Source organism: Osmerus eperlanus, chromosome 8 (assembly GCF_963692335.1).
Source record: "Osmerus eperlanus chromosome 8, fOsmEpe2.1, whole genome shotgun sequence".
Lineage (NCBI taxonomy): Eukaryota > Metazoa > Chordata > Actinopteri > Osmeriformes > Osmeridae > Osmerus > Osmerus eperlanus.
This window is the reverse complement of record NC_085025.1, coordinates 11,621,817-11,635,316: the sequence shown is the minus strand read 5'-3', so window position 1 is coordinate 11,635,316 and position 13,500 is coordinate 11,621,817. Positions and strand designations below refer to the sequence as shown.

At 50.0% G+C, this 13,500-nt stretch overlaps 1 protein-coding gene across 1 annotated transcript in view; it reads left to right on the top strand.

Moving 5' to 3' along the window:
- Nucleotides 1-13,500, top strand: part of col12a1b (collagen, type XII, alpha 1b) — a 48,605-nt gene that overhangs the window by 14,659 nt on the left and 20,446 nt on the right. The window contains exons 15-38 of the mRNA XM_062468112.1: nucleotides 3-183; nucleotides 2,074-2,203; nucleotides 2,562-2,710; nucleotides 2,885-3,014; nucleotides 3,579-3,727; nucleotides 3,950-4,079; nucleotides 4,265-4,404; nucleotides 4,669-4,798; nucleotides 4,921-5,060; nucleotides 5,665-5,794; nucleotides 6,102-6,241; nucleotides 6,372-6,501; nucleotides 6,715-6,854; nucleotides 7,094-7,223; nucleotides 7,458-7,597; nucleotides 7,983-8,112; nucleotides 8,232-8,371; nucleotides 8,485-8,614; nucleotides 9,757-9,899; nucleotides 10,877-11,006; nucleotides 11,182-11,324; nucleotides 12,158-12,287; nucleotides 12,977-13,096; nucleotides 13,345-13,491. Of these exons, the coding sequence (XP_062324096.1) occupies nucleotides 3-183; nucleotides 2,074-2,203; nucleotides 2,562-2,710; nucleotides 2,885-3,014; nucleotides 3,579-3,727; nucleotides 3,950-4,079; nucleotides 4,265-4,404; nucleotides 4,669-4,798; nucleotides 4,921-5,060; nucleotides 5,665-5,794; nucleotides 6,102-6,241; nucleotides 6,372-6,501; nucleotides 6,715-6,854; nucleotides 7,094-7,223; nucleotides 7,458-7,597; nucleotides 7,983-8,112; nucleotides 8,232-8,371; nucleotides 8,485-8,614; nucleotides 9,757-9,899; nucleotides 10,877-11,006; nucleotides 11,182-11,324; nucleotides 12,158-12,287; nucleotides 12,977-13,096; nucleotides 13,345-13,491 (3,302 nt within the window). The remainder of the gene's footprint in view (nucleotides 1-2; nucleotides 184-2,073; nucleotides 2,204-2,561; nucleotides 2,711-2,884; nucleotides 3,015-3,578; nucleotides 3,728-3,949; nucleotides 4,080-4,264; nucleotides 4,405-4,668; nucleotides 4,799-4,920; nucleotides 5,061-5,664; nucleotides 5,795-6,101; nucleotides 6,242-6,371; nucleotides 6,502-6,714; nucleotides 6,855-7,093; nucleotides 7,224-7,457; nucleotides 7,598-7,982; nucleotides 8,113-8,231; nucleotides 8,372-8,484; nucleotides 8,615-9,756; nucleotides 9,900-10,876; nucleotides 11,007-11,181; nucleotides 11,325-12,157; nucleotides 12,288-12,976; nucleotides 13,097-13,344; nucleotides 13,492-13,500) is intronic.

The following is a 13,500-nucleotide window of genomic DNA, read 5'->3' as shown; positions in this document are numbered from 1 at the left end:
AGCGATTTGTTCATTGGAAACATGTGTGTTTGTGTGTCTGTAGCCCCCACGGGGCCGCCCCAGAACTTGCAGGTTTTCAACGCCACCACCACCACCCTGTCCGTGAAGTGGGACCACGCCCCTGGCCCAGTCCAAAACTACAAGCTCACCTACCAGCCTGTGGCCGGAGGCAAGACTCACTCGGTAAGTTCAAGACGTCTCAAGCTCCAGTCTCAAGCAGGGGATATGTTAGGGTTGTGATTTGGCTAGACTGTCCCTTTAACTGAGTCACTTGATGGAATTTGTCCAGTGTGTTAACAAGATGTGTTTATCAGCTGGTTGTCATGGCCAACCGGGCCACCCCTTGCCCTGAAAAATGTGCAGTTAAGCAAACACAGTAATCCTTTAAAATCCCAACATGATTTCTTAAGACTTTATCATGTAATGTTTTTAGTTTTTTTTTGTTTTTCTTCGCTTGTAATGTGCAGTGGTATTGTTCTCGCTCTCTGCCCCCCCCCCCCCCTTTCCCCACCTAATTTCTTGGAGCTGTTTGAGCTGGGAGTGGAGACATTAGTTATCATAGTAATGGTCTCTAACTTGGGGATTCCTCGGCAAGCCCAAGCTAGTTAGTTTGATAACCCTTTCATAACCGTTGTGATGTAACGGGGAATCTTACAATAATAAAAGAGAAGACAACCTCCAAAAATATCCCTCGTGCCATGCTGAGCGATATAAAAGGTTAGTAGAAGTCGGTTCAGTAGAAATAGTCGAATTGGTTTATAGTTCTCTTTAAAAAGCATGTTGGATGTCCAAATCACAGACAGTCAGGGTTAGTAAGCTGTCGGTCTGCTCTCTCATCGTTAGTTCGACCTTTGGACAGTCTCTCCTAAACATTTTTTTTTATTCCTAGAGTATCACTGCATAGCTGCCAAGACTACATTCCAAACTGGTTACTTGATTGTGATCAGGGATGAAATACCTTAATAAAATGTTGTCTTGGGATGATGTTGTTATATGTCCAAAATGTAGTGCACCAGTTACCATTTTTATTGTGTCTGTGAAAAGTTATGACAAGTGTTCTCCAAACAGTGTATCTGTTTCTGAAGCTGTGATCTCAACACAACGCCACAGGAAAGGCCTGTCATCCTTTTGATTCAATTGGAGTGTTTTAGTGACATGACGACTTCCAGCCGAGTGTGGAAAGCTGTCTCGACCTCGTTGTCCATGGCCTTGTTGATTTAAACTAATCTAGATATAATCTACATATCATATCGGCACTGACGGCACTGAACTGCTAGTGATAACAGCTTAAGAGGATAAGAAAGGATCAACATAATGTACTGTTGATGTGCTCCATTAAATAAACAGATTTGGGGTAGCGCCACTTAAATGGGGTTTCATAGCTTGGCCTTCTTACTTTATGTGCTTAGTTTTTATTAAGCGCCATGATACGTTTCATAAATTGGATTACAGACTGAAGCATTGTTTGTGTATGATGTCTGACGTCCCACAGGCCCACTTGGTCTGTTCAAACATTTTATTCATGAACTAAACTGTGTAAAAGGGCATTGTTCTCTCCTAGAAGCCATCAAATGGCACTAGCCTTTGGGAGTTCTCTCACTATTGGACTGCTGCAGGAGCAGTGATAAAACATTGGCAGATTTGAGGAAATCCAGTAAGCCTGTTTCAACAGTTTTCCCTCGGCACACCGGGAGGTAGCCGAAGCCGTGTTCCTAGCTCCGCCACTTTGTCAAAGTCCAAACCTGATGCAGGAGCTCTGGGTTTACGTCTGTCATGTTTGAATGACTTCTCCCCTGACTTAGTGGAGAAGAAGCTTGGCCTTTTTACTAAGCTTGTGTGTTCAGACAGGTGTGGGTGCGTGTGTGTGTGTGTGTGGGGGGGGGGGGGGGGGGGGGGGAGTTCTCCAAGCTGACAACATCTCGTAACCGTCAAAGCCACTTTGCAGTACTTGTAATCCGAACCTCACTTCTCCTAAACAAATTACGCTCTTACTTTGAAGCAAGAGGTCCTTTGACTTCCCTAAAACAAAGTGGAGACTGATAGATTCTTGACACCTTAACCCCCCCCTGACAGACCCAGGTTGGAGGGAAGAAGAACAGTGTTCTTCTCCAGAAACTCATCCCAGACACTCCCTACTCGGTTACCGTGGCAGCTGTCTACCCCAGCGGAGAGAGCAAAGACATCTCGGGCAGAGGAAAGACCAGTAAGTGGCCCCCGATGAAAGGATCTCTTGACACAAGATTTAGCCAAGGCCACAGCTGGCACCACACACGCTCAGTCAGTCACGGTCAATAGACTTCACAGAGTGGAGTAAGCCCACCGTACTTGTACAGGCATTGTGACATTATTGCCAGGATATAGCATCCACTAGCACACACATTGTAACATTCTAGATATGTCATGTCACATGAAAGTCTCCAAAGCAATGTACAGCACAGGGGGGATTTGAGCCTGTGACCTCATTATCATGTGCTCTACCACTGAGCTAAACCCAGCCCAGGTTTAAAGAGTGAGGTTCTCATTATCTGTGCAGCTAAACAGGTCTCGTTTGTGTTCTCCAGAGCCCCTGGGTGGAGTCAAGAACCTGCAGGTGCTGGACCCCACCATGACCACCCTGAACGTGCGCTGGGAGCCCGCCGAGGGGAAGGTCAAAGAGTACAAAGTCATCTACGTCCCTGCTGCTGGAGGAGCTGAGGCAATGGTAGGACTGGTAGGAGCACCGTCAGCTGCCTGTCTTAGCTGGTAGTGGTTAGAGGCCAGAGCTCCGTTTGATGGAAAGATGAGTCAACAGTTGATATGGCTGTTAGTTCTTTTGAAAGTTTTTATTATGTCATTGACAGGGTTTGGCTATTTCACAGTGTCTGTACTTTGTGTGATCCATCAGGAGCAAGTGTCCGGGAGCACCACCAACACGGTCCTGAAAGCTTTGCAGCCAGACACCCTCTACACTGTGTCCCTGGTGCCGGTGTACGCAGAAGGAGATGGCAAGCAGATGTCAGAGAACGGGAAGACCAGTAAGTCTGGCTGGCCTCCCTGGACTCAAGCATTCTCTCAACTTTGAACCACGGATCAATCACATTTGGCTCGTGTTCAGTTCATTTGATTGAGGTCCCATTTAGACAAGCAAATATCACTTTATATCAACTATATCTCGAGGGCCTTTCTTTTAATTACAACATATGGGTCATATTTTCAGTTGTGTCCTTTTGGCACTGAAAGGATCTCACTGAGGGCTTTCATGTGATATATAATACTCATGTTCACCCAACATGGTACTTAACTATAGGAGTCAAATGGCTGAGTGGTGAGGGAATCGGGCTAGTAATCAGAAGGTTGCTAGTTCGATTCCCGGCTATGCCAACCAAATGACGTTGTGTCCTTGGGCAAGGCACTTCACCCTACTTGCCTCGGGGGGAATGTCCCTGTACTTACTGTAAGTCGCTCTGGATAAGAGCGTCTGCTAAATGACTAAATGTAAATGTAACTCCCTTTGGCTCCAATTCCTCAATATGCACAGTGGTAAACACCCTGGATTCTAGAAGAAAGACACAGACTGAAGTCCTGTTTGTTTTCTCCAGAGCCCCTGGGTGCAGTGAAGAACCTGCAGGTGCTGAACCCCACCATGACCACCCTGAACGTGCGCTGGGAGCCCGCTGAGGGGAAAGTCAAAGAGTACAAAGTCATCTACGTCCCTGCTGCTGGAGGAGCTGATGCAATGGTAGGACTGGTAGGAGCACCGTCAGCTGCCTGTCTTAGCTGGTAGTGGTTAGAGGCCAGTGAATCCATGCGTTATTTGATGGAAAGATGTGATTAGGGTGTACTTGCGGGTTAGGGCCAGTGTGTAGTTGTGGGTCAGGGATAGGGTGGTGCATAGTGTGAAGTTCTGAGTCATGTCAATGAGTTGCCACTGGCTGGCCATTTCATGGTGTCTGAATGTTGTGACTTTCAGGTGTCAGTGTCTGGGAGCACCACCAACACGGTCCTGAAAGCTTTGCAGCCAGACACCCTCTACACTGTGTCCCTGGTGCCGGTGTACGCAGAAGGAGATGGCAAGCAGATGTCAGAGAACGGGAAGACCAGTAAGTCTGGCTGGCCTCCCTGGACTCAAGCATTCTCTCAGACACCAACGAAAAACCTTAGATAAAATACATTTAGTTCCTATTTATTGTATGTTTTCATTTGGACTTTTCGTTTAGAAAAGACCTTTTGACCCAGAGGGCCAATTCATTGATCATAACACAATGAATTTTGTGTGGTTGTCCAGGACCGTTGGGTGGAGTGAAGAATCTAAAGGTGACCGACCCCACCATGACCTCCCTGAACGTGGCCTGGGACCCAGCTGATGGTGCTGTGCGCCAGTACAAGATCTTCTTTGTCCCGGCTGAGGGCGGCACTGAGGAAATGGTGAGACTCAACTCTGGTTGTTTCTTTCTTTTCTTTTATTTCTTTCTTCCTCCCTCTCTTTATCTCCCTCCTTTTCTTCTAACAGGTACCTCTCTCTCTCTCTCTCTCTCTCTCTCTCTCTCTCTCCCTCTCTCTCTCTCTCTCTCTCTCTCTCTCTCTCTCTCCCTCTCTCTCTCTCAAACATTTTCCACTTGTTCTTACTTGGAGTGTTTGATTTGCACGAGGTTCTCTAAACAGAGAGTTTTCCTCCCTGCTGTTGAACAGGAGCAAGTTCCTGGAGGCACCACCACCATTGTCCTAAGGAACCTGAAGCCAAACACCCTCTACACCGTGAACGTGCTCCCTGTGTACCCAGCCAGGGAGGGCAAACGCCAGGCAGAGAACGGGAAGACATGTAAGTGTGTAGCGCCCAAAACCTGCCCCAAGCAGCTACATAGAGAACAGAGGAAACATCCGGAGAGATTTGAAACTGAAACCATCCGGAACTTTCCTTTTCTTTTCTTTTTGCGTACCCAGTGCCTTTGGGGGGAGTCGGCAAACTGCAGGTGACCAACCCCACCATCACATCGCTGACCGTGAACTGGGATGCGGCTGACGGGAACGTCCAGGGCTACAAAGTGGTCTATGTTCCTGCCGCGGGGGGCCTGGAGATTGTGGTGAGAATCCGCCCCCCCCCCCCAGCGCCCCTCCTGTCTCCACACAACTCAACACCAACGTAGTGTGGTCACACATGCCGGCTATGTCATCCCCACTCGTAGCACCACATGTGGCCCAACGGCTTCCTGGTCCTCTGGGGGAAACACAGTACTCCTCCACTGGCGTACACAACTTGGCGTGTCGTCAACCCTGTTGTGGGAGCGGAACGCGGCGATGACAGGAAGTCTTGACAGGAATCTGGGGGGAGGGGGTTTTCAGCCTGGGTGGGTGCAAGCAAAGCGTGAACAGCTCCGTGATCGTAAGGTAATTGACGGTAGGGACTTGGCTGGCAAACGTGTAATGCAATCCGTTAAGCATTACTTATCTGTTTGCAATTGGCGCGTTCACCGTGGCCTACGACACTGCTTTCATTCTCAATCGAACGACTCGTCAAAATAATCTCCCCTGAAGGTGGCGAAAGTCATTGGACTGCTTGTTTTACATCGTTTTGCGCCTCGTTTCCCCCCCTAGAGAGACCAGCAACCCTGCTCGCTGTTGTCATTTTGGAACGGTCCCTTTCGTGGTTTTAGAAGGCTTGTTGCTCACACTGCCTCTCCTCTGTAGGATCACGTGTCAGAGAGCACCACCTCAACAGTCCTACAGAAGCTCCTACCAAACACGGTGTACAGTGTGTCTGTCATCCCAGTCTATGCGGAGGGGGATGGGCCCATCTCCTCTGACAACGGAAAGACAAGTAAGTGTTTGAATTTTTTTTATATCATGAAAAAATACCTCCGACATCGTGGTTGATGACCACTCGAAAGTGTCAACAACTCAGGTCGACAACTCCCGACAAACTAGTCATTTTGACAATATATATCCTTTGACCATGACTGTACAGCAAAAAAGCAGCATGCTAGTTTAGTAAATATCAAATCATACTGTATTGCTGTGTGATTTTTTTTATGTGATAAAAACAAACATGTCAACTGACTGTACACCATAGATGTACCGTACAGGTGATGAAATGACAAGGCCCTTTGTGTCTCTCCTCTGATAAGAGCCCCTGGGCTTTGCCAAGAACCTGCAGGTGGTGGAGCCCACCACCAGCACTCTGAACGTGCGCTGGGACCCGGCGGAGGGCACCGTGCGCGAGTACATCGTCATCTGGGTCCCAGCTGCAGGAGGAGAACAGGATGTGGTAAGGCCGTCTCGCCAGCACCAGACTCACCGCCCCAGAGAATGTCTGGTGTTCAGGATTTTCCCTCTAGACCAGGACACAGTCTGGAGCCGGAGCGCTTTCTGAGGTCGTTTTGTTCTGTTCTGCCCAGGACCAGGTGAGCGGAACCACCACCGCCATGCTTCTGAAGAACCTGGAGCCCAACACGGAGTACACGGTGACTGTGGTTCCAGTGTACCACGAGATGGAGGGCAAGTCCCAGTCCAAGAACGGAAAGACACGTGAGTTCCAAACGGGTTCGGTGACCAAACAAAAAGCTCTTTCACTTACGCGGCCTAAAGTCTGTCTACTGTCTGTCTACGGTGCTTGGTTACGGAAATAAAACAAGTCGTCGACCCAAGAGTCGCGGATATCATTGCAGAAATGCTACCCACCCATATTCTTTGTCGTTTTCCGACTGGCAAAACGTCCTAACGTTGTCTTGTCCACCGCAGTGCCCATGGGTGGGGTGAAGAACCTGCAGGTCATCGACCCCACCATCAGCACCCTGAACGTGCGCTGGGAACCTGCTGTGGGCAATGTGCGCGAGTACAAGGTCTTCTACGCCGCTCAGCCAGGAGGGGAGGAGCTAACGGTAGGACTCTGACAGCCACGATGCTAACTACCTGTGTACTACCCTACTGGAAAACCCTTTTTATATGGGTGGGGCTTGCATTTGGAGAGGGGAAAAAGTCCATTGTTTATATTTTGTGTCAGTGAGTTGATCATGTGAAGTATTTAGACACACCCCTGGAGGTCAGGACACAGTCTCGGTCCGTTTCATTCGATTGGACTGTAGAACTCTGACAGAGCTCTGTCAATCTTCCTGAACAGGAAGTGGTGTCGGCAGGCACGACCAGTACCGTGCTGCGTAACCTGGACGCCAACACCGTCTACAACGTGTCGGTGGTGCCCATCTACCCCGACGTAGTGGGCATACGGGCATCCGAGAACGGGAAGACGAGTGAGTGATCTTAGATCCACGACACACCCAAAACAACCTCACGGTGTTCGACGCACCCGGCACGCTTCTACTTGCTAAAAGCGTACCACACAGTGGTAACTACAGAGAGCTCTCGCTGCTCAAACATGACGGACAGCTAGTCCTCAGCTGTACTCCCTAGACAGGTTATTTAAGCCCAGGCTCGTTTGGGAGAGGGGGGGGCGAGAGAGTGATGTAATCAGGGCTTTTTTTCAGAGCCGCTGGGTGGAGTGAAGAACCTGCAGGTGACCGACCCCACCACCAACTCCCTGAGAGTGCGCTGGGAGCCCGCCGAGGGGGACGTCAGGCAGTACAACGTCCTCTACGTCCCTGCTGCAGGCGGAGCGGAGTTGACGGTACGCCTCAGTCGCTGTCCGGCGCAGTTCAATAGATCTTTGGCACTTCCGAGGGACTCATTCACGGCAGAGTTCAAAACCGAACACCCGAAGGGCGTGGGTTTGGTTTGAACGTTGATGGGGGACAGAAAACATGATTTCATTACCTTACATGCTAGCAATACCCCTGCCTCTAATTACTGGTGATCTGGTCTCTTGCCACTGGTAGGGAGGAGGTACATATCCCTACTGTCCGCCCCTAAACCTAGGCCTATGCTAACACCTAAAACACATTGACATTTACAATCCACTAATGTACATGCCTGCACACGGGCATGTCGTCAAGGATCTGGTAGATCATAAATGAATTATAATGCTGTGTATTGGGTTAACTCTTTTCTCCCAGACCCAAGTCTCTGGGATGTCCACCAACACCGTTCTGAGGAACCTGCAGCCAGACACAAAGTACAAGGTGACGGTTGTCCCCGTGTATGCGGACTTGGAAGGAAAACGCCAGTCGGAAAACGGAAAGACGAGTAAGTGGCGAATCAGCATTCGGAACGCGCGGAGCTCTACGGTGACTCCTCTCGGTGTTTCCCTGTCACTGAACGACCTCCTCGCTGAGCTCATCTCCTCTCCCGTTTCGTCCCGGCAGAGGCCTTGGGCGGGGTGAAGAACCTGAAGGTGACCGACCCCACCACCAGCTCCCTGAAGGTGCGCTGGGAGCCCGCCGAGGGGAACGTGCGCCAGTACCGCCTCTTCTACGTGGTGTCCTCTGGCGGCGCGGAGGAAATGGTAAGACTGTCGCTGTGGTCGCTTCTCCTCCGGCTGCACTGTACCGTTCATTATAACCTGGTCACGTCGGCACATCCTGTGTCCAGTAATGTGTCGTTCCTGTCCGGTCACAGGAACAAGTGTCTGGGGGCACTACTAGCACCATCTTGAGGAATCTGTTGTCGAACACGCCCTACACGGTCACCGTGGTACCGGTCTACCCTGAGGGAGAAGGCCTGCGCCAGTCTGATAACGGAAAGACCCGTAAGTTTTTGGACAGCTGCCTCTGACTCAAATCCTCCCCTCAATGTTTTCATGTTTTCGTCTTTGATGTTTTTTTCCTCTGGAGTTTGAAGTCCTATCTCAAGTCGCAAACAGCCTTGTGGGAAGTGTCCCTCGGGTTAACCTCAAACAACTGTAGAATTGAACAGGCTTCAAATCAAATGCCTAAACCAGATAGACTTAACACAGCCAAGAGGATAGCTCGTTGCCCCGTGTCAGGGTGGTGTAATACCCTGTTGTGTGCCACGGTTTTCTTTGTGCTCAAACGGCTTGCCATGCCCAGTCAGCAGAATCCATCTCAGGGAAGTTAATTGGAACGTTGTGATTCCAGCAGAGCATGTCAGTATTACAGAGCTGAGGGTGCATAATGATTCCGTCGAAAGTTCCAGTTATGTGCAACGCTGTGAAAAGGTTTGGAGGGACATTTTTATGTGAGCTTACTAGTTCCTTGTCATTTCATCTGTATTAAGACACTCGTTTACTGGCATTGTTATCTGAAGTCCTGTGGTGATGCTGGACCAGATGAGCACGTATATTTATGGCTGACCGATCTCCCCGAAGACACGTCATACAGTCTAGGGCTCTGAAACATGGGGGCGTTTATAGTATAGAGTAAGTCTCCTTCTCGTTTAGATAAAATAGACTTTGTAGCTTTTTTCTCTTATGAAAAAGGTGGCTAAGCCTCATGCTACCTACTACATCTATCTTTATGGAGCACACATGCTGAATGCCAGAGGAATATGCACATCTGTTTCAGTTTAAAAAGGAAGTTAAGAGGCTTTTGCCTAAACTCAAAACGGTGCAGCTTCTCTCCACACAGATGCTATAAAAAAAGAAAAATGGCATTGCCACAGGACACTTGGCTTCCCTCAGCAGTTGTGAGTACCTTCTCTGGTTTTTACTGAGCTGTTTCCCGCTGAAACACACCTCAGCGGACGTCTACCCTTGACCTTCCTCGTGTGGCATCTTCCCTCTCATTTTGAGCTGCGTGTGCCCGGAGTGAATTCCACAGTTGTCTCTGCTTTGTGTTGCGACCTCTACCCCCCCGGCTAAGTCGAGTGGAAGCTGTACATAGCACTTGCACTTTCCCCTCTGACTTTCTCCTACCCTCCTTGACCCTGCAGTTCCACGCACGCCGCCCAAGAACATCCAGGTGTACAACCCCACCCCCAACAGCCTGAACGTGCGCTGGGAGCCCGCCTCGGGGCAGGTGCAGCAGTACCGGGTCATCTACGCCCCCCTGACAGGAGCCAAACCCGCCGAGTCTGTAAGTCACTTTCTCCGCTGTGAAATGGGGCCTGTCATTACACAATTTGAGCCCCCGGGGGGCTGGAGAGTGAGGGGGGGGGGGGGGGTCGTGTACAGTCTCCTTCCTCCACTCACAGGAAACTCACGCAGCGAAATGGAGGGAGCGTTCCTCTGAAGGCTCCCTCTCGGAAGGTTTCCTGTGCTGGTCGTCTATTACGTCGTAGTCCAGAAGGGTCGGTGTCGATTCACCCCCAAAAAGAAAGACTTTCTGTCTCGAGATGATTATTTCTGGATGCCCCATTTCGCACCAAAGGGCGGGAAATATGTCCGAGCACATCTGTGGGAAGCCTCGATGAAAGTCAGATGTGTTTGAAGTCCCGCGGCCTCAGATAAAGGATAATGGAGCCCACTCCAAAGATTACACATTCCATTTCGATGTAGGATCGTTCCGTTTGAGAACGGCAGGCTGTTTTAATACACGTGTCCTACACCTGCATGGCCTCTCCATGGCTCCTTTGGTCGCGACACGGCCAGTTCAGTCTGCAAACAAGCCTGATAGAAGGGTCCGGAGGCAGCTGTATTTACCATGATGTAATGACTCCCTCAATAAGTAATAGGGGCTGGGTGTCGTGCTTATTGTGGTGATACGGACACTTTAATCCCCGCTGTTGTTAGACACCGCATTGAGATTAAAGCCGAAAGTGTGTTCTGTAATAACAGCCGCATCGTAGCACTAACTGTTTACCAGTCCCCCATAACGGATGACTTTGTTTAACATTTAACCTCTTAAGGCTTTGTTAGTATTTCGACGTTTTTTCGGCAACCCCATGCATCAAAAATGACACCGGTAAAGAGTAACAGTGAGCTCATTATATACATTAGTAGTTCCAGATTGGTGTGTAATCCACAGAGGGTTCATTTGAATAGGGAGATTCTCTCGGGTTGTTTTGGTGATGTTTATGACCCTCCCCCCCCCCCCGTGACCCCTCTCAAAAGGTCCTGGTTCCTGGGAACATCAACAACGCATTCTTGGACTTGCTCATTCCAGACACCCCCTATTCCGTCAGCGTGCTGGCTCTGTACTCGGACGGGGAGGGGCACCCGGTGAAAGACAGCGGCAAGACCCGTGAGTGTCCCCATCGGATCATGTGCCTGCTTGGTTTTCACCCTCCGACTCACGCAGTACACAGACCAGCATGCCCCCCCGGCTCTTAGCTCCAGCATGTCCGCTGCAGTAGATGTGTGTGTGTGTGTGTGGGTAACTGATGGGGGGCGGTGTGGCGTCTGTGTGTGTGTCGCAGTGCCCCGTGGTGGCCCTCGGAACCTGCGTGTGTTCGATGCCACCACCAGCACCCTGACCATCGGCTGGGACCACGCAGAGGGCCCCGTGCAGCAATATAAGATAGGCTACGCCCCCATGACGGGAGACCCCATCACTGAGTTTGTGAGTACACCACCTGATTGTCTGTTGTAAGACATCACAAAAACACCCCTCGATGGATGGGTTACATAGTTTGAAGGGTTCCTATGTTTGCATTTACAAAACAAGGTACTAAACATGCTGACATTTCTGTATGACTGAGGTTTTGTAATATTCACATTATTTGTGGAGCACAAGGGAGGGAAGCTCAACCTGTCTCTTCTTTACAAAAGATGTCAAATATGCTCTATTGAAACTTTCATGTTTATGTTATCGAGAACAATTGCAAAAAAAGATTGCAAGTAGCAAAAACATTGACCTCCCACGGGCAACAAGTAATCAGACTTATCAATGTTAACTCTCATATCAGCTCTCATGTTCAATGTGGCGTTCCAGCCAAGATCTTGAATGAAGTCATCCTGAGATCTTAATGTGTTGTTATTCTTGTCTGAGTTGTGAGATTAATTCATGTCTCAGTTAGAGCCTCTGAGACGGTGTTGCATTATGAATGGTCGTAAACACTGTGTTTCACCAACAGTCGCGGAAGGCCAGCTGTTGTCTTTCACCAGAGCAAGGAGCTTGGGCACGAAGACTTAGAGTAGACTACTTAAGAGAGAAAAATGAAGGCATGGCTCCGTGTTGACGTTTGGACAAATGGTCACCCACCGAGGCCATAACTCTGTGTGTGTGGGGTCACCAAGCATCCTTTTAACCGATCCTCATTGTCCTCTGAGTGATGATTCACTACTCTGGGAGCTAGCATTAGCAAGTAGCTTCCGTCATCACTTCTTCCTTTGTGTGTTTGCATGTGATACTTAATGACCGAGGGGAGCTCTCTTTGGTGCTTTGTCACACAGACCTTCGTCCCCGGGAACAGGAACAACGCCTTGCTCCCGAATCTGCTCCCAGACACCCCCTACAACATCACTGTGGAGGCCATCTACGCTGAGGGCCCGGGCGGTTCGCTGAATGGAAACGGACGCACAGGTAATCAAACATTTTCGACCAGACCAGTTTGTTTCTAGTGTACGATACTCTCCTTTGGAGACATTTCCCAGGCTAAGCTAGCTGGAACGAACAATGGCAGTCTGCACAATGGGGGGGGGGGGGGGGGGAAGCTCACAATAGACATACAGTATAAATAATTGGGCCAACCAAACCCAAATCTGTTTTGAAGAGTTTGGAGGATTGGGAAAACACGGTAGAAGGAGCGGCAGAGCTCTGTGACTGGCGAACATTAGTCTGAGTTACACAAACAAAAGAAACTTTATTTCTTGGCTGGGAGAGTGCAGCTCCTGTTGCCAGGCGGTTTTTAGCTGGCCTCCTTCCAACCAAGGAGCCTGGAGCTACCGCAGCTACCCACAGTGCCCGGCTCCCTCCGCAAGACCGTGGAAAAATAAACCCAATCGAAACATTTTGCATTACTCATAATAGCCTTGATAAACACAGGCAGGAGGAGAAACAGCCACGGCAGCAAAAGCACACGAGCCGACTGAGGCGACGGCTGATGCCTACTTTCACTATGGGGGTGGGAGGGGGGAGAAGGGGGGGGTGGGTGGGGGGGGAGGGTGTGTGTGAGGCCTGGAAACAGGGGTCATGCCCCTACATGTCATTACCGGCTAATTAGCGTGACTGATTGTGTGTTGACGTGTGTTTTACTCCGACCTTGGTTCCAGTGGGCCTGCTGGATCCCAGGAACCTGCGCGTCTCGGACGAGTGGTACACCCGCTTCCGCGTGGCCTGGGACGCCGTGCCGGCGCCCGTGCTCGGATACAGGCTGTCCTACCAGCCCGCAGGTTTGGAGATGTCCTGTCGCTAACACCAGGCCACGTGTCTACCACTGTACAGGATTGTCTCGAACCCTGAAACATCCTCCTCTGACTAGCTCCGTCAAGCTGAATCTCTCATCGTTTCTTCGTTTTTTTTTTTTATCGTTTTCCTATTTTAGAGGCATGTTTATAATTATTCATGTAATATAGCTCAACCACAGTGCATTTATAGGAGCCCTATTGAAAAGCGGAATTGGCGTTGGTTGACTTTGCAGATAAGGACGAGAGCCTGGACGTGTTTGTGGGCGACGTGACGTCCTACACCCTGCAGAACCTGCTCCCAGGCACCCCCTACGACGTCAAGGTGACGGCCCAGTACACGGGCGGCACGAGCGGGGCTCTCATCGGACAGGGCACGACACGTACGTATC